The 25,618-nt window shown below is 34.1% G+C and overlaps 1 protein-coding gene across 1 annotated transcript; it reads right to left on the bottom strand.

Moving 5' to 3' along the window:
* Positions 1-2,522: 2,522 nt before the first annotated feature.
* On the bottom strand, positions 2,523-25,556 carry LOC100378100 (uncharacterized). Its single transcript, XM_085499938.1, has 8 exons — positions 25,293-25,556; positions 22,967-23,089; positions 18,466-18,614; positions 17,008-17,087; positions 9,012-9,088; positions 7,429-7,603; positions 6,794-6,870; positions 2,523-3,434 (listed from the first exon to the last, which is right to left on the bottom strand). The coding sequence occupies exons 1-8, from the start codon at positions 25,446-25,448 to the stop codon at positions 3,294-3,296; spliced, it is 978 nt and encodes a 325-aa protein (XP_085356064.1). The 5' UTR covers positions 25,449-25,556; the 3' UTR covers positions 2,523-3,293.
* Between the last annotated feature and the right edge of the window lie 62 nt (positions 25,557-25,618).

Raw genomic sequence — 25,618 nt, 5'->3', positions numbered from 1 at the left:
ACAGTATTCAAGGTTTGTATAATGAAATAGACGAAAGACTTTGAGTTAATACCTGTACAACAATATTATGTGAAAACACTAGCTGTAAAAATGTGCAGAGGTACTAAATTTAGCCAAATACAAATTCATACACAGTCCCACTGTGATTGAACCTGTTTAAAGCACCATTAATTTACATCCAGGAGTTACTGCTTGTACAGCATATCTGTCTCAGGTGTTAGGTTTAAGATTTTACCTGGTGAGTATCATAACAGTTGACCTGTGGTAGCCATTTTTATAAATCATGTCCCTGCAAACCCCAGTATGAACAGCAGAGATACAATGTTTTTTTCTAGTTATTGCCTTCTTTATTTTACTGGTTCTGACCATTTCTTCATCTGCAAGAAATATTTGTTCATACACAGAGCGTAACATGACTGACACATATCTGACCTGACTGGAAACTGCGGAAACTTGCATCAATGATTGACCAGCAGATTGGTTGCCCATAATTTTTACTAATTTTCAAACACACAACTCCAATTCCCATTATTTCTCATTGAACTGCTTTTGTGATGACACTTCTGAAAATGGTCTTGTTTGGTTTATGTATTGTTTACAATTTGAATTGTAAACTTATTTATAGCTATTAGTAGTGCATGCACTCGCACAAAATACTGGAGTGATTCTACGTATTCAGTATACATCAATTTTAGGTTTATATACACTCATAATAGAGCAAATACGGTACATGATATACAGTAGATAATATTTAATTGGTAATCATTGTTCTAATTAACTATCGTATTCAGAATGGCTAGACATTGCAAGCAATGACTCTATTTTCGATAGTATATAGAAAAAAATGTTTCTAGTCTTGTGAAAACCGTACATGTTTTCAATTTCTTGTTTGTAGACATAAAATAAATCAGTTTGGCAATGTTCTGGTATTCAAACACAATATTATCACCAGCAGACACATAAGTACGAGGTATGGTGATAATTCATGATGCATTTAATGTTACTAAAACATCTTTATGCAAAATTTGCTGTGTGACAAAAAAAAAATGCATACTAGTATCCTGTGTTTGATGTCATGTAATTATCATATATCAAATAACATGCGATTGTATTTTATCTAAAAGTCAAAGTTCATACAGGGTGATACATGTATAATGTACACGTTATTTCACACATATGACAAAAACTAATACAGTCGTATAACATCACAATTTTTTTTTTGTAGCCCTGTACACTGATGTAGGAGAAACACATACATGAATGTTACTTTTACGTTAAGAGTTTAAGCCCCTTTGGAGAAGCGTTTGTGGGGCAGTTAATATTATCAGCACTGGTATAAATATAATGTAATACTTGTGCCAGCTTAAAAACAGGTGTGAACGGTGTAATACTTCACGTCATCATGAAGGGGCTCAAATTTGGCCCTTTAAGTTTAAGACAATTAGAAATGTTGCGAAACTATATTGAGAACAGTTACTTATAAAGCACTATATTTTACCTCCTAAACTAGATTAAGTGCCACGCCCAACTGTAATCATCTTATTTCAAAATAAGTTCTTGCTATTTTAAGTCATATTTTCAGGCAGTTTAGGTTGTTACATTGACTGGTATTTTTTATAGATAAAACTGTCAACTATTATTGCTTGATTAAAAAAGTATGCGAAAAACGAAAGTATATAGTAAACCCACAGTCCCTCTATCACAGGGACATTGGTCAACCGAAACACATCTGCGAGTTACCGTAATGCCATTGTTGTCCATCCAGTGGCTGCCATATTAATACCTCTTGTAAGAATTGCTGATGTGAACACAAGATCCTTATCTTTACTTACCGGTACGAGTTGCATCAGTGTAACCTTTCCAAGCAAGAACACTGTTACAATCTATGTTTGTTCTTGTATAAATTTTAACAAGTTCATGCAACTGGTGACGAAAGATCACATGAGGCAAACTTAAATAGTTAACAAATAGGAATTTTTGTATTCAGAGTATATTTTTGAATCATATGTAACTCATTGTTTCCAGGAATCCAAATCAACAGTGTCAGACTCTTGTATTCCCAAACCTATGTGCACCCAAATATGGTGTATACCTTGTACATGTATATCAAACATTGCATGTACAAGACATTGATCCACGTACTTCATGATTAGATTGTGAAACTGCTCAATGTAATTACGGTAAGTTGCGTGAAAACAGCTTTGTGTAGCAAAAAATGGAACAGCTCCCTCTGCAGTCTATTTGAACTTTTGTTTTGAAATGTAGAGCTTTTAAAATTGTCATGTGAATATGACAATGATTTCAATTTATGACAATTGTGATTGAGATGTCAGTCCCATGATTTTTTTTTTTTTTTAAAAAACCAAACCTATGCAACGATGGTGTCAACCTAAGAAGATATCATGGGATTATATTACCATGGGATCAACTTACATGGATATCAATGTTGTGTAAATCTTTCATATCACTACTGCATTGTACTTTGAGGTGTTCGTCTAGTCTATTAAGTACACTAGGGCACGTTTTTGCTTTTTTCAAATATTTTAATTTTTTTTTTAATACACAAAGCATGTTCTTTTACAATGACTGATCATACCATAAATTTACAGTAGTATGATTTATAAAAAAATATACAACCAGTTTAATGAAGAAAATACGACACCATGATGGAAAGTAATTAATAAATGTCATCGTGCTTACATAATGGAATACAAAGTGCCAGACATCACATGGTGCATTATTCGCTTTCCTTCGCCACAGTTGCACATCCTCACTTTTTCGTACAGTCCATGGTTTAATACAAATATCAGGAGTCTTCATTTCTTATATTAGGTTTTGGTTGTTTATTGAATTACCATGCATGGGCTACACTGTTTCACTGTGATGAGATTGCTGTCAAACATACAACACTTGAAAAATGTAAATTAATTTTGTTCATTCATTTTTGATAGCCACATCATGTAAATCATATGCTTGAATTTAAATGTAAACAAACTATGCATTTTTCCCACACTGAACACTGCATGCCATGACAACCGCTTGCCTTTGAGGGTGTTTGCAAGAATTATATGTTCATTGCTACAAGACCTATCTCTAGCAGCTGTTTACGTTGTGCCCCAGAAAGGAAAGCCTGATCCAAGATGAACCTAAAACTTTGCTTTACTACCAGATACTGCAAACAAGATCCAATGAAGAGATTCTTCCAATGAGGTAACAAACTTTGTCACTCTGTAAGGTCACATGTGCGAATGTGGTTGACGCTGTGAATTGTTTTATCATGGTGGTAATTTCAGTCATTTATTCCATCCATACCTCATCACCATTCGTTCAAATGCCTGTCTAGCGGCCACTTCGTCATACTCCTTATCAGCATCGTAATCTAACTGTGCATTCGGGTCAGACATTATCTCGCATCGTATCTGAATTAATATACTCTGAGAAAAAATCAATATTAACCCATTAACTGATTAACCCATGAAATACCAAAGTCCATTTTTGCCACCATTCACAAATTCAAACCCACATAATTTTTTTTATTTTCTTCAAAAATTTTGATCAAGCTCTGTAAGCAATGTAAGATTATGTCTAAAAAAAAATACAGAAAAACATGCAAAACTTGGCTATAAAATTGTGGTGGGGAAATTGTTATATTCATGTGAATAAATGAAACTTTGATGGCAATTACACATATCATTACATGTACAACTCAAGAAACATACTATCATATTATACAAATATAATATCTAATTATAGATGAAGTTATGTGGGCTTATTCTGTAAAAAGTGATTTTGGCAATTATTAAGTGGCTACCAACACAAACAGAGTGCCTGAACAGTTCAAGTTGCTGGATACCATAATAGACATACGTGGACCGATCAATGACACAGACAAATAATAAATAACAAGAGTTGGCAGAGCCATCTCGATGCTGGGAAAATAAGAGTATTTAACGGTGTATTTTTGGAGCAATGGATTGGCGAACAGGCAGAAAAGCAATTTCATAAACTTTGACTTTGTTTTAATGAAAACTTGTAGTATACATGAGGGTACGACGTACGTGTTAATATTTATTTATTTTGGAAACTCAATTTTTAACTGAAGGAATTAAACTAAATTAAATAATCATGTTCGTTTATTTTGAACCTTAGAAATGACTACTGTTCAACTCGGGCGTTTAATTGTACTTAGCGTAATGTTACTATGACAATCAAACATTTCGAAAAAAAACAGTTGACAATGACTAAATGCCTGGCCACAGCCAAATCAAAGAAAACAGAAAAGGAAGAGAAACACTAGACTGGCGCAGTCGGGGCGATTAATTTGTTTTTGTAGGTTAAATAAAATAAAAAAAAATCGCGAAATGGAGGTGTTAGCGCGAAATCATTCGCAGTTACAAGGGATTTTGTGCTAACACCTCCATTTCGCAATTTATTTAATTTTATTTAAACTACAAAAACAAATTAATCGCCCCGACTGCACCAGTCTAGAGAAACACGAGCGACGTAGTCGAACGAGGGTGCTGGACATCTCGACCCCAAAAAATCTCGACCAATTTTTTCATTGGACAACTCGACCCAGGACCCCTATACATCTCGACCCACCTATTTCGGACGACCCGTCGCCTTATATATATTTTTGCTGTACAAAATAAAAAATGCTGTACTGAGGAAATGTATTCTTGCCGTGTCGACGTGTGTCACATCATGGAACTATAAACCCCTTATAGTTCCATGGTCACATCGATGTTACGTTATATACACCTACCCACCGCGTTAAATGGTAGAACCAAAGATGGCGGTCGATTTGCGTTTAAGGTTCGGTTCGATCATGTTCCCTGTTTTCAATGTTTCGAATCAATAAATGTCGTTCATTCAAACGCAGCATTCATATACAGCACGTTACGCAATATCGCGAGAATTTTAAGTTATCAAAGAGCAACATTATCAATGTTGAACTAGATAGAGGTTCGCGTCGCCACACTTAGATAGGGTCGATGCGGTGGGTCGAGATTCCCAGGGTGTCTGGGTCGAGATGTCCCATTTGGGTCGAAGTGTCTTGGGTCGAGATGTCTAGAAATCGTCGAACGACAAGCATTACGGCAGCCATGTTTGTTTCACCTCGATCAATACAGTATTACCCACGATGCAATATTCCCATTAGCGTGGGAATGTGGAAGTTCATAGCCAAGCGTACATCGGTCAAGAACAAGGTAAGAAATTACGTGACAAGACCATCCCGATTTGCTGTCGATTTCCGGGTGCGGATGCGTTTCATACAAGAAGATCGATACGCACTACACCGCCGAGTGTAGTAGACATAATCCCGATGGCAATAGGACGTTCAAAGTAAGCTAATACAGTTGATTTATAACAGACGAAGTAAATAGAAATCACTTCAGTCGAGAACACAAACGTATTTAAATGAGTTGGTAAACAAGAGACGATGATGGCAACTCCACGTTATGGCAGATTTATTACACACTACTACAGTTCAACTAATGTTTACAAACACCACGGTCAGTCACACAAAGTCCCCTAAATCCAAAGGGATTTTTAAATGCATTGGGGACGAACAATTGTGCATACTCCACGTTATGGCGAAGCGTGAAAATGGCAATTTAAACTTTGCTTAAAATGGATAACACGGCCAGTCACACAAAATCCATCAAAAGGGAACTGCAAGTCGTATAATGCCAAAACAGTACTATGATTTCACAACTTTCGAAATACGTTGGCGTCTATCGATGTCCACTGTACACCAGTAAATGTCTTCCCGTTCGCAAGAACACAAAGTCTAAACTATCAGAAATTCGTAACACATAATTCGAGTGATGGTATTACAAAATAACTCATCATTTGTAAATTCAATCCATCGACAAAATATAAAAAAAAACATTTTCATAAACTATTTTTATTATATATATACAATACAAGATTCATAAACATAAATCTATTTGAATACATTCTCACTACAAATTACACAATACTTATTTTCTAATGGCGTTTCTTCACACCACAAACTATTGGAATCATGCACACGTGTGAGTACTTTGGTGACACATTTTATAGCTACGCCAAAAATAGTCCATCATTTATTGCGCAACTGTGACCAAACGACATCATTCTGTTAACATCCACAAATTTTCATAAAATCTCCATGCACTTTTTGACCTTTCATAAGTACAATACACTACAATTTACTCCAGAAAAACAATTTTCTTGGTACATTCCTACATTCTTGCATACTAGTGAGGGGTTCAGACACATTCCAAGCTGAACAATTTTCTTGGACTAATAACAAAGCTGGTCAATCCTTTCCCAGCAATAATATGACCCCTGAAGGTACCACATTCTGGCCTTTTCAGGGATACTGTTGTCATATAACTTCTATAATTTCCAAACTAAATAAATTCCCACTTGTAGTAGTGAATCTCCTCCCCCTCCAAAGAATATAATATTGGTACTTTATATCATACTTTAAAATGACTAATTTTCACTGGGTTCAAATTTGGCTGATTAACGATTTCAGGCATATTCAGTGGGTTTTAAATTCATGGTTTTATCATTTAGATAATGTGGTCTATGCTAAATTTTACATATTCACTGGGTTTTATTTTAGTGCATTTTCCAGTCAGCGAAATAAGCAAAATTAAAACCCAGTGAATAATTAATCTTTTCACAGTAATTTAAAGTTTAATTTAACAAGATGTGTGACCTTAAGAGGTTACACACAAGGCTAAATATGCTTATTAATTATGTCACAGACACGCATATTAATCAATTGTATACTTACTTCAATATCATTAGCTGGTCTCCAGCCTGATTTAGTTAATAACTGCATACAGATACTACCACCAATGGTGATATGACCTACAAAGAAATAAACAATCACTTGCATATGTTTGCAGTTTCTATATTTATTGAGAGATCAATGTACAACACTTATACAATTAATTTCTTGACTACCTGCTGAACCCTTAACAGTAAGGGGTGATTTCTGTTTCTAGTATATTTAACATACTAATTTATACGCATATAATATGATTCATATATACTTGAAATTGTTTTGATCATCCTGGAATTAGTAGTTTAGTTTACTAAGAAAATAACATTAAGGACATTTTGTGTTCATATATTCCAGATCATATGTCACAGTGTATCAGTATTTACATAGCTTCACTGAATTGGGTTCACTGGACCTTTTTTTCCAATCCTATCTTGGAGCACTCCCAATTAAAAATCAATGTACGTAGAGACTCCAGTCACTTGTAATTCTACACAGCAAGTACAGAACTTAATGACAAAAGAAATAAAACCAGTAAAACAAACAAAATTACTGTACGTAAGAAATATAGATGTTTGGCTTGCAGCAGTGTGCCCCAGACGAGCCAAGTTGCTCTCTGACACAAGGTTTTCCTCGTGACTGACCTGTCAGGAATTTAAATCTTGGGCTTATTACCCGCACAAAGGGTGGTGACATTGGATAATCTTTTGGAAACTTCATCTCCAAAGAAATAGCTTCAGTCTTTTTGTATTTTTTAGCATAAATTTTTAAATCTTTTGCCAACTTTGTTTTAGGATCAAAATCATTTAGTTTTACATCCTGTAAAAGAGAGAGAAAAGTTATATTATAAAATCGTTCATTGCCGATTTAGGTTTTTCTACAAAAGATAACACATTTCAGGGTTACTAATAAGTGTCACAGTCATGGCACTATCACATGATCACATTTTGTGAAAACAGACAATTTACTTTACAGTTATTGTATACATTGCATGGAACACTTATGAAACATGATATGGTACAACATCTATGGTGCATTACATCATTCCTATTTAAATTGACACAAACACAAACTGAACAACAAAAAATTTGTTTCATTCTTAGGAGATGTTCTTTATGTGTGTTTTTTATGTTGCTGTTGCAATTTAACTTTTGCTGAAACCAGAATTAAAGTCTTGAGTTGTCCCCTTTTGAACTGATGCGTGCACAGCTCAAAAACAAGTCATTTATTTTTTTGGGACTTTTTAGGTGAAAATTTGTTGATAATAAATTTTCTTAAATCTTTATGTCAGGTAGATTTGAAAATAAACAAAAAAATAACTTTGGTTAAAGAACTAGTTTTCATACAAAAGATATATATTATATTATCTCCATTTGAACATCACATTCTTACTTGGATATGTATCTTGAAAAAATCACAGGCTTATTTTTTGAAAGGTGATACAAGTTAACTATGGCTTTGTGAATTACTGTAAAACATGTCTTTTTAGCAAATTTAGCGAGAGAACTGATTTGCTAATGACTTTGTTATAAATTCAAAATGGCCGCCAAACAACGTCTTTTTTTTCTCCACACACACTTGGTAAACAACACAAAAAAAACATACTGACATGATAGATACACTTTATTGATAAGTAAATTAACACAAAAAAATAAACGTATTTATTGTGGTTATTATTTCAAAGAAAATAAATAAATGTGAAGTGATATTGATATATTATTACGGAAATTTTTTAGTCCCAATATAAAAGGTCAATATTCTGGATGTAACGCAGCAACCATACCCGCTTTTTTCAAATTCCTGTTGAATCATTTTTTTATGATTGCGAGTTTTTCATTGTTTTTATGAAGGTGATAACTGCCCATTTGTTTTGGCGCATGACAGACAAGTATTGTGAAAATAGGAAATCAACAATAACAAGAGAGATTCGCTAAATCAACATTTCGCTATTACGCCATTTTACAACAATTCGCTAAAATTGCATGTTGCTTTTTCAACATGTTTTACAGTAAGCTCTAGGATTATAATAATCCCTTGTGAACTGTACACATTCCAAATTTTATACAAGTGCCTATGAATTCTCTCAATTTATTAAAATTCAGTAAAAATTCATATTACAAAAATATAATTTGTACAATAATATCAAACACCAGAGGGCGCTATCACCAAATGAATACTAGTACTGAGCACATGCAACCAGAAAAAGTAGTAGATGAATAGAACTCACCCAAATAAAAAGATTATCACCCCTTGGTCCACCTTCCACTCCAAATTTACCCTCACTCTTTTTGAGATGTTTCAAATCTGCAAGGGAAAGAAAGTCTGTAAATATTCTCAAGGGGCCAGTTCATTTAAATGTGTACTTTTTGTTTATTTCAACACATATACCGTACTTATCCGGGTAAGAGCCCATGCCTGGGCAAACGCCCATCCCCCACTTTTGACACAATAATGGAGTTGAGGTCATATCCGGGCACACGCCCACCCCTTCTTTTTGGCAATTTTCCATATTCAAGACCCTGGGCTTATACCCGGATAAATACGGTACAATGTAGTGTAGATCCAACTGGGAGATCTGAGTTTAGGGTAACGCCCTAGTATGAGAATCTTATGAGATAAAGTTTGATTCAAGATAAAATACCCAGGCCACAATCAGAGACATTTTATCATCTGAAAGACTTAAAGACCTGCATAAAATGTTCTGGAATATTTATGCTTTTATAATCTTAAGACAATACTTGAGAACAAATATATTTGACTTGATCCTTGTTCTGGCCTTGAGTTTGACTCTGAAACATTTAGTGTATCTCTATGAAGTCCAGCAATAGAGTGTTCTGATTGGTCAGGAAGCACTAGGTGAGTTTCAAGTAATAAACATTAATAAATAATTATTGGTAATAAAAATATAAACATTCAGGAATCAAGTGGCGTATACAACAGATTGTTTATTTACATCAAAACATGTGTTCCGTGTAGTAGTAATACGGCCAAAAATAAAAACAGCTGTTATTGGGCCATCTTTGATCTGATTATGAAACACACTGATATATATGATGTACATGTATGTGCCAAATACAAATGAAAATGGTACATAAATTGTGGAAATATAGTAGTAAGGCCAAAAAGTCAGAGGGCTGTCAATTGGCCATCCTTGACCAGATTTTGAAACAAATTGTCCTAACATGTATAAAGTACATGTATGTGCCAAATTTGAATGAAAACTGACAAAGCACATCCAAAATATCGCATAAAAAAACAAAAACAAGATGCCTGTCAGTCGACCATCATTGATCCAATTGCGAAATAAATCGTCATGGACATGTATCCTAACATGTATAATCTATGTACCAAGTTTGAATGACAACTGACAAAGCATGTCCAAAATACAACATTTTCAAAAAACAAGATGGCTGCCAGTCGGCCATTTTGAATCAAATCGCTAAACCACTGCATGTGCATATGTCCCACATAAGGTACTAGGCACATGCAAAGAATGAACGGAATCGGTTCATAGGATTCTGAAATATGACGTTGGATAGACTGACGCACGGACAGACAGACACACGGACAAACAGACTCAGGAACTCACGGACAGTCGGGGACATGTATCCTAACATGTATGATCTATGTACTAAATTTGAATGAAAACTGACAAAGCATGTCCAAAATACGACATTTTCAAAAAACAAGATGGCTGCCAGTCGGCCATCTTTGATCCAATTGTGAAATAAATCATCATGGACATGTATCCTAACATATATAATCTATGTACCAAGTTTGAATGAAAACTGACAAAGCATGTCCAAAATAAAACATTTTCAAAAAACAAGATGGCTGCCAGTCGGCCATTTTGAATCAAATCGCTAAACCACTGCATGTGCATATGTCCCACATAAAGTACTATGCACATGCAAAGAATGAACGGAATCGGTCCAAGGGATTCTGAGATATGACTCCGGACGGACACACGAATACACACACAGACGCACGGAGGGACATAGACCGAATTATAAGTCCCCGTTTTCGGACTTCATCCGAACGGGGACTAAAAATATCCAAGAATCAACACATACCAAAAATTATATCTCAAAAATGGATATTCGTGGTGTATTTTAAGTCTAACAGGACCACAAGTGAAAATTTGTTAGTACAAATATATTTTAGTACAAGTAACCTGTAGAATGCTGTGTGGGTAATATTTTTATATTGATTTTTGTTGCATTTGCAGCAAATAGTTACCAAACAATGAGAAATCTATAGGATTGGATATACCTCTCAGCTGGCTTCACATGCATAGTTCAAGACTGCCTAACCGGTGCTTATACCAGGATTTAGTTGCAGCACTGTGGTCTGTGGTTACAGCTTCATTTTCCGAGTAATCACAAGAAATTGACATTACAATAGAAAATAAAAGACTGGCACTCCCATACAATTAATAGCAAGTGAAATTCCTGGAATTGAAACATAGATTTTGAAGTCACTGGTGTAGGCATTGAATAACTTCAAGTTGGCATAAAGACGAGGTAGTTTATTTAATCAGTGCTGAACTAGAGGTTGAAATTATAATTAAGTTCGTTGTCATATAATTTGTTTATTTAAATTTCTCCTGAATTCAAATAGAATACACTGGTGAAAGGATGTTTTTGAGGTGTGGTTACATTGTGTATGGAGTGGTAGGGTTGGGTGTCATATAATTTTTTCATTTTCAACTCTCATGAAATCACACAGAATTTCACTTAATTTATTTTCGATGAAAAGTTTTCAAGCATACGGTATGAATCAAATTTTCACTGTGCTGTGTCAAGTCTCAATAGAGTATGAGGGAAATGGCATTTTCACTGGAATTTATTTTAGCGGAAAAATGTTCACAGTGAAAGGAAGTATTCCACATTATTACATATATACTGCAGTTTATTTTGATTCGTCCCTGAAATCAAAATCGGTACTTCCACACCCCATATGCAAATGAGGTCTGAGAGCGAATAAAGTAGTCCCTTTAGGAGTACCGTTTTTCGAAACATAGCAGAAATAAACAATATTTAGAAGTACGATACTTTACGTTTGGGTACATGAATATATTTGCCGAGTGAAATGAAATTTGAACAACAGTAATGGTACTTCTAAGCAGTAACTTATTTTGACTAAAACTAATTTGCATATCACCCATGCAATGATGTTTTTGGTATTTTCACGGTCAATATGCAAATGAACATGGTATTGGCGATTCGCTCCACTTGGATTGCCCTTAAAATCAATTTAATTTTGTGTATCTGTGTGTGTGTGTGATTTCTAGTGTTTTCACGTATTATTTCTTCTGTGATTTGTTTGGCTTGGCTGATTTCGCTCAAACTTAGCAGGTAGGTCACACCTTCACCCTAGTTATCAGGAAATGTATCTCCTACACTAGTCTTGTATTCATGCCTTTTATTTTGGCTACGTTGCACACCGGTAAGAGATCACCGACGCCGACATTGTTACACCTCCCACTAGTCTTGTATTCATGCCTTTTATTTTGGCTACGTTGCACACCGGTAAGAGATCACCGACGCCGACATTGTTACACTGTATCAACGTAATCCCGACGCAACTTTGAACTTTGAATGAACTGTAAATGATGCCTGCAATCTAGAAAATACTATCGGTTGGAAATAATAAATTTAAGGGATTGTTCAGTTACTCTGGCCTGGGGGGGGGGGGGTCGGCAGATTCCATTTTGTCAGCTGTAAATCTCAGTTGACCCACCCCTATCAACAACAAAAAGTGGGCCACCCCCTAACATTATATTTTAAAACATGCTGCCCCCCCCCCCCCCCCCCCGAAAAAACAAAGAAACATTAACAGTTTTGGCTCTGACATGATTTCAAAATGTATGATGTGCATTGAAAATATCGTGGTTTGCCGTAATTTTTAGTGTTTGCATTTAATAGACCAGTCACCTTAGGAGGGGAGGGGAAGCATAAAGCCAAAAAACGACTACAGAAAAGGCTGCAGGAAGTAGGGAAATCTACGCTGCTAAAGATAGTAAATAAAAACAAAGCTGTGGAGTACTCACTTGATAAACGCCCTTATAAGATAGGAAAAGAGGATTTGAATCTAGGCGGTTTGAAAACTAATTTGGATTTAATATATCTTTCATATCTTATAGACCAGGAAAGCTTTACACCTGAAGCACAGTCTGTGCTTATGAAAACAAAGGACACTTTGATTTTTGTATAAATTTGTGTTGGATTTTGGTATTTTACAGAGCAAAATATGCATATTTAAAAGTTAAAAAAACAAAAAAACTATTTATTTATATACATGAATCCATTTAACTTTTTTGATTTGCTGAACAAAAACTGTCACTGCTCTTTGTACTAATTGCTGTGTTTTTCCGTCTCCAGCTACAATTGGATAAATCCAGTAAATATCTTATACAATGGTGACTTCAGACTTTAAATAAAATAATCTGATATCACATGGACTTGGGATGTGTTCAAAACTTAACTGTATAATTGCATGGGTCTCTGCCGCATTGCATAATCTGTTAGTTATTTGTCAACTTCAACCCCAAAATATTTAGCCTATAACATTTTTTGCATCAACAAATTTATAGGCAATATGGGTAATAGTTATTAAGAACACATTTGTACGATTAACTTTTTAATCTATTGTTCTGAAATAAAATTTAAAAAAATATATGCATAAGCGCGTGTGTGAATTGTGGAAAACAGGGTGACCCCCCCCCCCCCATTCGCAAAATCAAAAACAGGGTAACCCCCCTACTGATCCACCCCCAGGCCGAAGTAACTGACCAATCCCTAACAACAGCATACGTCCTAGCAATAAAATAAAATGACTTCTAAGGACTGAATGTTTTTTTGCGAACTTTGTATACGGTGCCCGGTTTTAGTTATAAACCGACGTTAGCTTCACGTTCATGTCCTACCATGGCAACAGCCGAAAACATATTGCTAGTTTTTTTTAGTGGAGTGGATCGCCAACCGGCTTGTTTTCATTGGCAAAATCGTTCAGCAACATGTTTGGCATATTAGGTGTACATCACATGGACTACTACGATTGAGAGAACTTTATGTATGTTGAATGAGTTTTATAAACCCCGAAGGGCTCTTGGAAGATCCACCCGCAGTAAAATTAGCGATTGCCATGGAGGCGCAACCATCAACATCAAAATCCCAGGAGGTTTCTGCTGGCGACGTTACCCAGTTCCAAATAAAGATCACCAACGCCAAATAAGCAACATTTTAACCGGTAATCAAGATTAATTCAATCCACGGCTAACAAGCAACATCACAAGTGAAGTTGTAGCGTGAAGCTCAGCGACTACTGCTGACAACGTAAGTCATGCTTGCATGCCTTCACCATTGTATTCAAACGAATCACGTGGTGTGCCGTTTTCTTTCAAACCTGGGATTCGATCAATAGGGGAGTTTCAGTTAAAAAACACATTGCAAATCATGCAAATTCAACATTTTCAAACCAGTATACTAAAACAGAAATGCTCAGCGATGCAAAAGAAGGATAGATGTTACTTTTCATTATACACATCTCTGTTGATACAATCCCTCACATATTCTATTCCCAGTTATACCTGCGTAAATGGATTAGCCTCTTTTGATGTTGACATTCAGACTAAAATCACGTGACAGGCTGTTAAAATTGGCTGTTGCATACACTTTCGCCGGTCAGGAAAATGTGTTTAGTTAGCTCTCATTCAAGTAACAATGCAGATTTCCCAGTGGGAGTGAAACTATTCGACTCTGCCATTAAAAAATAGGGGTGTTTTGAGCAAAAAAACGAATAACCCTGGAGTGCACATAACACACTGAATTTCGGAACAAATCTTGCATTATTTACAGCAGCAGAATACCACAGAAATATCAGACGAAACATGGAAACACTATATATATGTATTTCGGCCTGAACCCTCTCTATTGCAATTCCAGGAATTACCCCCCATATGTGCAACCATTTTCCACCTTGGTACCACCCAAGCCTGAAAACAAAATCTTAATACCACGCTGAAGCGTTTGGTAATAAGGTAGTAATAAATGATTTGCTTCATTGAACACAGACAACAATGCATATTTTCAATGAGATCAGTGACCTTTGAATGGGTATCACCAGTGATCAGTCAAGTAGAAACAGTCAAAATAATTTATCAGATTTTGTCAATTTTTGCGTGATATTTTTACGCAGGACATTTGTCATTCATACTAAGAGAAGATTTTATACTGATGAATTAGGTGACCAAGTTTTGATAAAGTTTGGAATAGAATTTAATTAGTAAAGTTATTGTGCACACAATAACAATTATTAACAACGACGATGACGACAGGCATTTTCCCCTTAATATACCTTTCTCTTCCATCTTTGATGATACAGGCTAGGTGAAAATTGAGAAGCTGTGATGTGCACAATTTTGACTGACATGCACAAATACCAGAAATCAAAGAAAACTTAGAAAGAACTCCCGTGTGCTGAGTGTATTGGAAACACATTAAAAATTAATTCAAAATTACTTGTACTAGAGATATTGATGGAAACGCAGAAAACTAATTATGCAAATAAGGTAACTAATATGTACAGATTTAAGTGTAAAACTAATAAGGTCTGCACAATGAACCAAGTTTCATTGAAATGTGATTAGAACCCAAAAAATATTAATTATTATTCTAATTAGAGAATTAATATGAACAGATTTTAACCCAAAATTAATCAGGCTGTCTATTATCCTAGAGCATTTATTTACCAAGTTTTATTCAAATGTGATGATCAATACTTGAGATATCAGTATTAATTAATTATGTTAATTAGGTGATTAAGAAGCATAAATATTTACCAAAAACTAATATGGTGTATAGTCCTAGGTTCATTGAAATGTGATGGGTACTCTTTAAAAGTTTCATTGAAATCCAATGAGTGGTTTTTAGACATCAGTGCAACAGCCATAGAACAGCAAAAAATTAACTAATTATGCAAATTAGGTAATTAATAGGCACAATTATTTAACCCAAAATTAATCAGGTCTCTGCATAGTCCTAGACCATCTATGTCGCAAGTCTCATTGAAATGTGATGATTTGTACTTGAGATACCAGGTGAAAAGCTGAAAATTAACTAATTATGCTAGTAAGGTGATTAATATGCACAAATATTTACCCAAAAAACTAATTAGGTCTCTGCACAGTTCTCAAGTAACTATGTCCCAAGTTTCATTGAAACGTGATCATTACTACTCGAAATATCAAAAGCTAAAAATTAATTAATTATTCAAATTAGGTAATTAATATGTACTGATATTACCCTAAAAACTACCAGGTCTGTGCAGTGTCAGAAGACATCTATGTACCAAGTTTTATTGAAATGTTATGATTAGTACTTGAGATATCAGTGGAAAAGCCGAAAATTGATTAATCATTATGTAAATTAGGTAATTAATAATATTAACAGATTTTTACCCAAAACTAATCAAATCTGTGCATTAGTTCAGAGCATCCATGTGCCAAGTTTTATTGTAATCCAATGAGTGGTTCTTCAAAAATCAGTGGAATAGTCATGGAACAGCTTGAAATCAGTTAATTATCATTCAAATTAGGTAATTAATATTCATAGATTTTTACCCAAAACTAATCAAATCTGCGCACTAGTTTAGACATCCATGTGCCAAGTTTCATCAAAATCCAATGAGTGGTTCTTCAGATATCAGTGGAATAACAGCTAAAAATCAGCTAATTATCATGCAAATTAGGTAATTAATATGCACGGATTTTCACCAAAAACTAATCAAATCTGCGCATATGTTCAGAGCATCTATGTACCAAGTTTCATCAAAATCCAATGAGTGTTTCTTTAGATATCAGTGGAACAGTCATAGAACAGCTAAAAATTAGCTAATTATAATGCAAATTAGGTAATTAACGAGCATGGATTTTTACTAAAACCTAATCAAATCTGCGCATTATCCCAGAGCATCTAAGTTTCACCAAAATTTGATTAGTGGTTCTTGAGATAATGGTGGAACAAAAAAAGTGACATACATACAGACAGGGTAACTGCAAAGACTAATTTTTTTCTGATTCATATTTCTAATGGTCAACAAAAAACTGTGAATGTATGCCGATATGACATGCAAAGACATTAAATTGCTTGTTTTAGCGGCCAGAAACGAAACTCCTCTGAGTGATACAATTCATTGTTCAAAAGTATGTAAATCGGCTTTACCTGCCAATATTCTGTGTATAGCTACTGGGCTTCCATCACCAGTAAAAAAATCATCAGCTGTGGCACCAATGTCATTCTGACTGCACCATACATTAGGAGAGATGAAACCAAATGTTATTATAAAATATACAAATACATTGATCGACCATCTAACAATATATTTTTGTCATACTCTGCCTCATGTTTTAATCTCCAATTGGATTGTAATTGTCACATTGGATGAGACAATTCTTGGCATCTCCCTCCAAGAATTGATGTTTACTGCTTTGACGTCACTGTATTATCTTCAAGTGATATGTAAATAAACATGTCCGCTGTTAACGTTCCGCCAACTAAATTCTTCCTGATTTGGTAAGATCTTGCAGATATCCAAGAAATTGTGGACAATTAAGTATCAAGAACATGATTGGCAGTTAGTGCTGTGTGTTTATTTTGGATTTAATGTGATCATCCAGTAGAGGACTTGTTGTACATTTGTGAAATTATTGCTGCTAGAACTGCACTTTGGGAGATCTCATAAAGTACACAAAATGGAATGTAAAGCTGTTTACCAGAGTAATTATGTCTAGTGTAATATACTTTTTGAAGAAGACAAATGTGGAGAAGCAGTAATGAAAGTTTTTATAAATTGCTGCGAAAAAAGTGTATCTGTTAAAAATTGGCATCGATGACAGATTGTCTTCAGATTTGTTTTAAATACATTCAAGGTTGGAGATGACAAAGGAAAAATTGGACACAATCTTTAAGGAACATCTCAGTATTTGTCATCCTGAATTGACAATTATTAAATATTCTGTCACATCAGGAACAAAATATTGTTATTTCTTTCAGTTGTGGCTAATATTTCTAAAATGTCTGCCATTATGTATTTTATACAGCAATCATGGCAAATGTGTCACCTGGTTGTTTCTTTCCATGATGCAATGCATGCTGGAATCACTAGTCATGTGACATTAACACAAGGTGTTAATTATTCAATAATTATGCTATTTTTACTGAAGAAATAAATCACCAAAATAATATCCATATTACCTCCTTTTACAATATTCTGTATAATTACAATTTGGTGTTTATCTTACTATAAAAGCATTATATATATTTTGTGATTTTGCATGTCGCATCATTTCAGTGCGACTACATGTATATTTCATGTCTACTAAAAAAAGAATGAAAACATCTCAAGTAGGAATTTCAGCTCTATTACAAAATTGTTGCATCACAGAGAACATTTAAATTTCAGGTGTAATGAGATTGGGGTCTTTTGGTCAACACAAAATATTTGTGTGCTATGAAGTATGTCACTACGTCATTTTTGCTTGTTTGCAAAAATCATAAAATTAACAAGACTCAAAATATATAATGGCTCCCACAGTCATTAAAACATAAAGTAATCAACAGTACATAATATCAACATTAACAGTATACATTATTTTATATAAAGTAACAAGAGCCTTGTACCTTTCTTGATGACAATTTATCGATGTATCACCTGCAGCATCTTCATCGTCCATTTCATAATAATCGTCATCATACGCATCTACATCATCATCATCCATATCCTCGTCATCTTCCATGCTCTCATCACTGTCTCCTGATAGTCCCATTACCTGTACATTGTATGTGTATATATGGACATGATAGAAATACACTGGATCGTAGAAATATTGACAACATTGGGCGGCCACTCAGTTCTTGTGTACATATAAATTAACAACCAACACCAATTGATCACATTTTTTTTACACATGGTGGAATTAAAAAACCTGGTGATATCAAATGTCAAAACTGTGAATTTAATTAAATATTGGTGAAAATAAATACTATGACAGAACCCCACATCCTTCCTAAGGCTTTTGTTGCGTATGGAAGTTATTTTCACTCGAGATGCAGTGTATTCTGCTGTACTTTCACTCGCTTCGCGAGTAAAAATACAGCCGCAGGATACACCACATCACTGTTATTATTACATATGTTCCATATTTGATTATTTCATATTAAAGAAAGAACGTGCAACAAACCGGGTGGCATTTAGGTCGGTGAACCCTATTGCCTATTAATATGTTCCAGGATAGTGTTACGCCCTAGCAACGCATGTCAGTGTAGAACGCATTTCACTGTCAGTGTGAAAATAAAATAATCAGACGTCTAATCTGAGTCACTGTCCGAATATATAACTCGTGGACGTTTAGTTGGGACCACGACAGAACCAGAATTTGGACTGGACGACTATGATACACAGTCTACATGTATGTTAAAGTTAAAAGTTTCACCACAGAATTGGTAAACATGCCGTGCAACTGCAGTACTCCACTGACGGGATGGCTTTTGTCGACAGCGTTCGTCGCTGAGCTGCACGCTACAACTTCGTTTGTGATGTTGCTTGCTGACCGTGGATTGAATGAGTCCTGGTTACCAGTTAAAACATAGCTCATTTTCTTTATTTTGAACCGAGTAACGCCGCAACGTCACCAGCAGAAACCTCCTCTCGCCTCATGATCTCGTAGTTGATGATTGCGGCTCCATAGTAATCGCTGATTTTACTGTGGTGGATCTTCCGAGAGCCCTTCAAGACTTATAAAACTCAGTTTCCAGGTGATCAACATCCATTACTGTTGTTCCAATTCCATTCCCCTCGGCAAGTATATTCATGTACCCCAAGGGAAAAATATCATACTTCTAAATATTGTTTATTTTTGCTATGTTTTGAAAAACGGTACTCCTAAAGGGACTACCGGTACTTTGTTTGCTCTCAGACCTCATTTGCATATGGGGTGTGGAAATACCGATTTTGATTTCAAGGACGAGTCAAAATAAACTGCAGTACATATGTAATAATATTTATGACATCATGGTACTGTAAAATACTTTATTCTAGCTGGAATTATTTTTTACTGTAAAGACTTTTTTGTATGGTGCTTTGTATAGAACTTAATTTCACTGATTTTTGATAAGTTGAATATAAAATATAGGAAAAAAGGTATTTTTGCTGGATTTTATTTTCACTGATGCACTGCTTCAGCAAAAATAAATTCCAAGTAAAAATAAAATATATTTACATATACTGTAAATGCATTAATTATTCGCTGGTTTATGACTCCCATGTGCGAAGCACATAATGGGAGTCTTTGCAGTTAGTGTGTCTGTGTGTGCGTGTGTGTGCGTGTGCGTGTGTGTGTATGTGTATGTGTGTATGTGTGTCCGACTGTTCCACTGCTATCTCAAGAACCATACATCGGTTTTTGATGAATCTTGGTGCATAGATGCTCTGGGCCAATGCGCAGATTTGATTAGGTTTTGGTAAAAATCCATGCTCGTTAATTACCTAATTTGCATGATAATTAGCTAATTTTTAGCTGTTCTATGACTGTTCCACTGATATCTAAAGAAACACTCATTGGATTTTGATGAAACTTGGTACATAGATGCTCTGAACATATGCGCAGATTTGATTAGTTTTTGGTGAAAATCCGTGCATATTAATTACATAATTTGCATGATAATTAGCTGATTTTTAGCTGTTCCATGATTGTTCCACTGATATCTAAACAACCACTCATTGGATTTTGATGAAACTTTGTACATACATGCTCTGAACTAATGCTAGGTTTTGATTAGTTTTTGGTAATAATCCGTGGATACTAATTACCTAATTTGCATAATGATTAGACAATTTTCAGTTTTTCCACTGATATCTCAAGTACTAATCATCACATTTTAATGAAACTTGGTACATAGATGTCATATGACACTGCACAGACCTGATAGTTTTTATGGTAATATCAGTACATATTAATTACCTAATTTTCATAATTAATTAATTTTCAGCATTTGATATAAGTACTAATCATCACATTTCAATGAAACTTGGTACATATATGTCATATGACACTGCACAGACCTGATAGTTTTTATGGTAATACCAGTACATATTAATTACCTAATTTGCATAATTATTTAATTTTCAGCATTTGATATAAGTAGTGACCATTACATTTCAATGAAACTTGGTACTTACATACTCAAGGACTATGCAGAGATTGATTGTTTCCGATAAATATTTGTGCATATTAATCACCTAATTTGCATAATTAGTTAATTTTCAGCTTTTCCACGGGTATCTCAAGTACTAATCATCGCATTTCAATGAAACTTGGTACATAGATCCTTTAGGACTATGCAGAGACCTGATTAGTTTTAGGGTAAATAATTGTGCATATTAATTAACTAATTTGCATAATTAATTTTCAGCTTTTCTACTGATATCTAAAGTACTAATCATCACATTTCAATGAATCTAGAATTATGCAGACCCAATTAGTTTCCGGTAAATATTTGTGCATATTAATCACCTAATTTACATAATTAACCAACTTTCACACTGATATCTCAGGTACTAAACATCACATATCAATGAATGTACATGGATGCTGTAGGACAATAGACAGACCTGGATAATTGTGGGTTAAAATCTGTACATATTAATTAATCAGCTTTCACACTAATATCTAAAGTACTAATTATTCCATTTCAATGAAACTTAGTACAAAGATGCTCTAGAACAATGTACAAACCTAATTAGTTTGCGGTAAAAATCTGTTCATATTAATTCCCTAATAAGCATAATAATTCATAATTTTTTGGTTCTAATCACATTTCAATTAAACTTGGAAACATAGATTTTCTGTTACATTGCGCAGACCTCCTTAGTTTTACACTCAAATCTGTTCATATTAATTTTCTGATTTGCATAATTAGTTTTCAGCTAAGTAATTTCGAATTATATTTAATGTGTCTCCATTATTCTCAGCACATGGGAGGTTCTTTCTAAGCTTTCTTTGATTTAACTTGCTATTTTCGTCGATAAGTGAAATCCGCTAAATTAACTTCATGTGAACATGTCAAATAAAAATAGAACTCATTAATACGCTAAATTAAAACCCAGTAAAATTATTCAAAGTATTGAAATAGCGAAATTAAATGTCAGTGAAAATAGATTTTTACAGTAGCTTATCCCATACTACAGTCACAATACAGAGAAATTTCAATCTATTGTGAAACCATAGACCTTAAGGTAGAAGGCTCAAGCCTACTCATAAATTAAAAAACCCAGAATTTATTCATTTTGCAATAAATTGTACTCCAAGGCAATATAAGGTTATTGACCTAAAAAAAGTTGGGCGCCACCAGCCTTTTTTTCGAGATATTGATGGTTGTATTTTAGTGGAAAGTAGCCATTTTGACACTATTATAACACTTTTACCATAGGTTCCTATGGCAGAGATATTATGCAATATCTCAAAATCTAGCCTGGTGACATATTAGGCTGAAAAAATCATATATTGTTAATGATGGAGTACTTTTTGTTGTTCTGAATTATTTAAAAAATCTGAGTTTTAAAAATTTTTCTTTAACATTGTGTTCTATTGAATTGTTCTAAAAATAGCAATTTTCGATCAAGAAATATTAGGACACGTTTCTCAAAAAGCATAACTGTAACACACAAAATAATGCTATTTCATTGTACCATGAGACATTAGCTTCATGATTGTACATATTAAACTAATGAACATTGTCATGCGATTGATGACCAATTTTGTCAAAAATTATGACTAGGCTTCTACCTTAAATATACATTAAAGTCTTTTAAGGGGGTATGGTGAAATGCTTTAATTTTGTAAGGAAATTTTTTTTATGATTTTGTTTGTGAAATTCATGAAATTTCGTACCAGTGATAATTTATCTGATGTCTTAATGACACTAAAATTTTGTCTTTACGATTAGCATAAAATCCTAATATTAATTAAATTAAAATTAAATGGCTTGCAGTGACTACATCTATAAATGTTACACTAAACCCATGGGTCTTGCAACATGAATTGCTTTCAGCATTTCTGAAACGTTGTTAGATTGATCTGGTAAAGACTGATAAAAATAAATTTAGAAAACAATAAATACTTACAGGCCTGAGCGATTTTGCTGTTTTTTCAAGAACTTCACTTAAAGTTTTTTGTTTACATGACGTAATAAAGTCTTGGACTTCTGTTAAATATGTTAGACAGACCTCACTGTCACTCCAAACATGCTGTAAGAAATTGTAGTCATGTATAATAAATGATCATTATTATTTTTTTTTTACTTTCATTAAATGATCTTTATTACTAGTAAAAGGCCTTTGGCCCAAAAAGTTAATAGAAAATTGAGCACTGTACAAATGTAGAGTAGCTCAGCAGCTTCCCTCCACAGATTTATGGCATGGTAGACAAATGCAGCAACACATTGCAAAATCCTTTATTTTCGCTTGGAATTAATTTTCCTTATTTCGCTGATGAAATAATTCAGTGAAAATAAAATCAGGGGACTATACTTTTTTTCCTATATTTTACATTCATTTCGTCAGTGAAAATAAATTCCATATAAAACATCCAAAAAGCATTTTAGGTGAAAATTAATTCCAGTTAAAATAAAGTATTTTACAGTAATTTATTTTTAAACTTACAATATGTATCAAGTTTATCCAGTCTACAGATATCAGCGAATCATTCAAGAGATAAATAATGTTTAAATCTCATAATAAAAATCTGTTCATTTTAGTTACTGTAGAATACTTTATTTTCGCTTGGAATTTATTTTTGCTATTTTCGCTGAAGGGATGATTCCGTGAAAATAAAACCCAGCGAATATACTTTTTTTCCTATATTTCACATTAAACTCATCAAAAATCAGTGAAAATAAGGTTCACACAAAACACCCAAAAAGCCTTTTCAGCGAAAATTAATTCCAGCGAAAATAAAGTATTCTACAGTACCTTATTTGCATAATAAGTTTTCTGCATTTCCATCAATATCTCAAGTTTAAGTAATTTTGAATTAATTTTTAATGTGCACACAGGAGTTTTTTCTAAGCTTTCTTTGATTTGTGGTTGCTAACGGTATCGAAAATGGGTTGAAAATGGCAGTTTTAGGTTAAATTGTGTTTAAAACTATTTAACTTCCGAGCGCATATGTTTAACTTAGCTTCAAGTTAGGATTAGAAGTGGGAGTACATTAAAAAATCTTTTTGTCATTTTTGGTAAAAAGTGATATTTTCGACTTCTTGTTAAAAACTGCAAGTCCAATTGCTTTGATATTACATATATAGGTACTACATGTGGATCTCTCTCAGATTTGTTCATTTTGTAATGATATCTTCAATTCTCTAATTTTGGTGAATATTTTTGTCATTTTTGGTAAAAAGTGATATTTTCGACTTCTTGTTAAAAAGCGCAAGTCAAATTGCTTTGATATTACATATATAGGTACTACATGTGGACCTCTCTCAGATTTGTTCATTTTGTAATGATATCTTTAATTCTCTAATTTTGGTGAATATTTTTGTCATTTTTGGTAAAAAGTGATATTTTCAACTTCTTGTTAAAAAACCGCAAGTCCAATTGCTTTGATATTACATATATAGGTACTACATGTGGACCTCTCTCAGATTTGTTCATTTTGTAATGATATCTTCAATTCTCTAATTTTGGTAAACATTTTTGTCATTTTTGGTAAAAAATGATATTTTCGACTTCATGTTAAAAACCGCAAGTCCAATTGCTTTGATATTACATATATAGGTACTACATGTGGACCTCTCGCAGATTTGTTCATTTTGTAATGATATCTTTAATTCTCTAATTTTGGTGAATATTTTTGTCATTTTTGGTAAAAAGTGATATTTTCAACTTCTTGTTAAAAACCACAAGTCCAATTGCTTTGATATTACATACCGTATATAGGTACTACATGTGGACCACTCTCAAATTTGTTCATTTCATGATATTTTAAATTCTCTAATTTTGATGAATATTTTTATCATTTTTGGTAAAAAGTGATATTTTCTTCTTGTTAAAAACCACAATCATTTATGGTGAAAAATGATATTTTTGAATTCTTGTTGAAAACAGCAAGTCCCATTGCTTTGATACTATACTTATTGTTCATTTTCTAATGATATCTTCTGTTCTTTAATTGAAATGTGCATTGCTAACAGCGGAGCTATCTCAGCCGAGAGGCTGCTTGTTTATGTTATTATAGGTATTGTAATTATGATGTTATCTTAGACTTTCCTGTGTAGTAATGAACACTTGCATAACTTGTTAAGCTAATTTGAGTTACCTAAAGGCGCTTACTGTTATACAACAGAATTGGGGGGGGGGGGGGGCTGGTGCGTTGGGTTAGAGTTCGAGTAAAGGGTGGTAGTACATTGGAAAGTCTTTCCCCGGAGACGTAGCAGATTCCAGTCTCACTTACAAAATTATCTTTGCTATGATCCGGACACACGACAAAGAAGGAGACTTCACCGGATGTAAACACAAGTCGTCTTTCACTTTCATCGGCTAACACCAGCTCAAACGAGGTCGAATTTGCCCATACTACAGCTTCTTTGTTCAGGCTAGCGAAATCCATAGCCTCGGCCCCACGTTATTACAAACAGGTTTCAATAATGTGCGTCTGGCGAATATAGAGATAAACGGGAAATGGTTAAACAAGGCACTGTATTTCCAACAGCTGACGAAACCAGGAAGTATTTGTGATTTACTTGCAAACTCTCGCATGTCACGAGATTTTAAGTTAGA

Source organism: Saccoglossus kowalevskii, chromosome 6, assembly GCF_978046115.1.
Source record: "Saccoglossus kowalevskii chromosome 6, keSacKowa6.1, whole genome shotgun sequence".
NCBI classification, from domain to species: Eukaryota; Metazoa; Hemichordata; class Enteropneusta; family Harrimaniidae; genus Saccoglossus; species Saccoglossus kowalevskii.
This window is presented reverse-complemented; position numbering and strand designations above follow the sequence as displayed.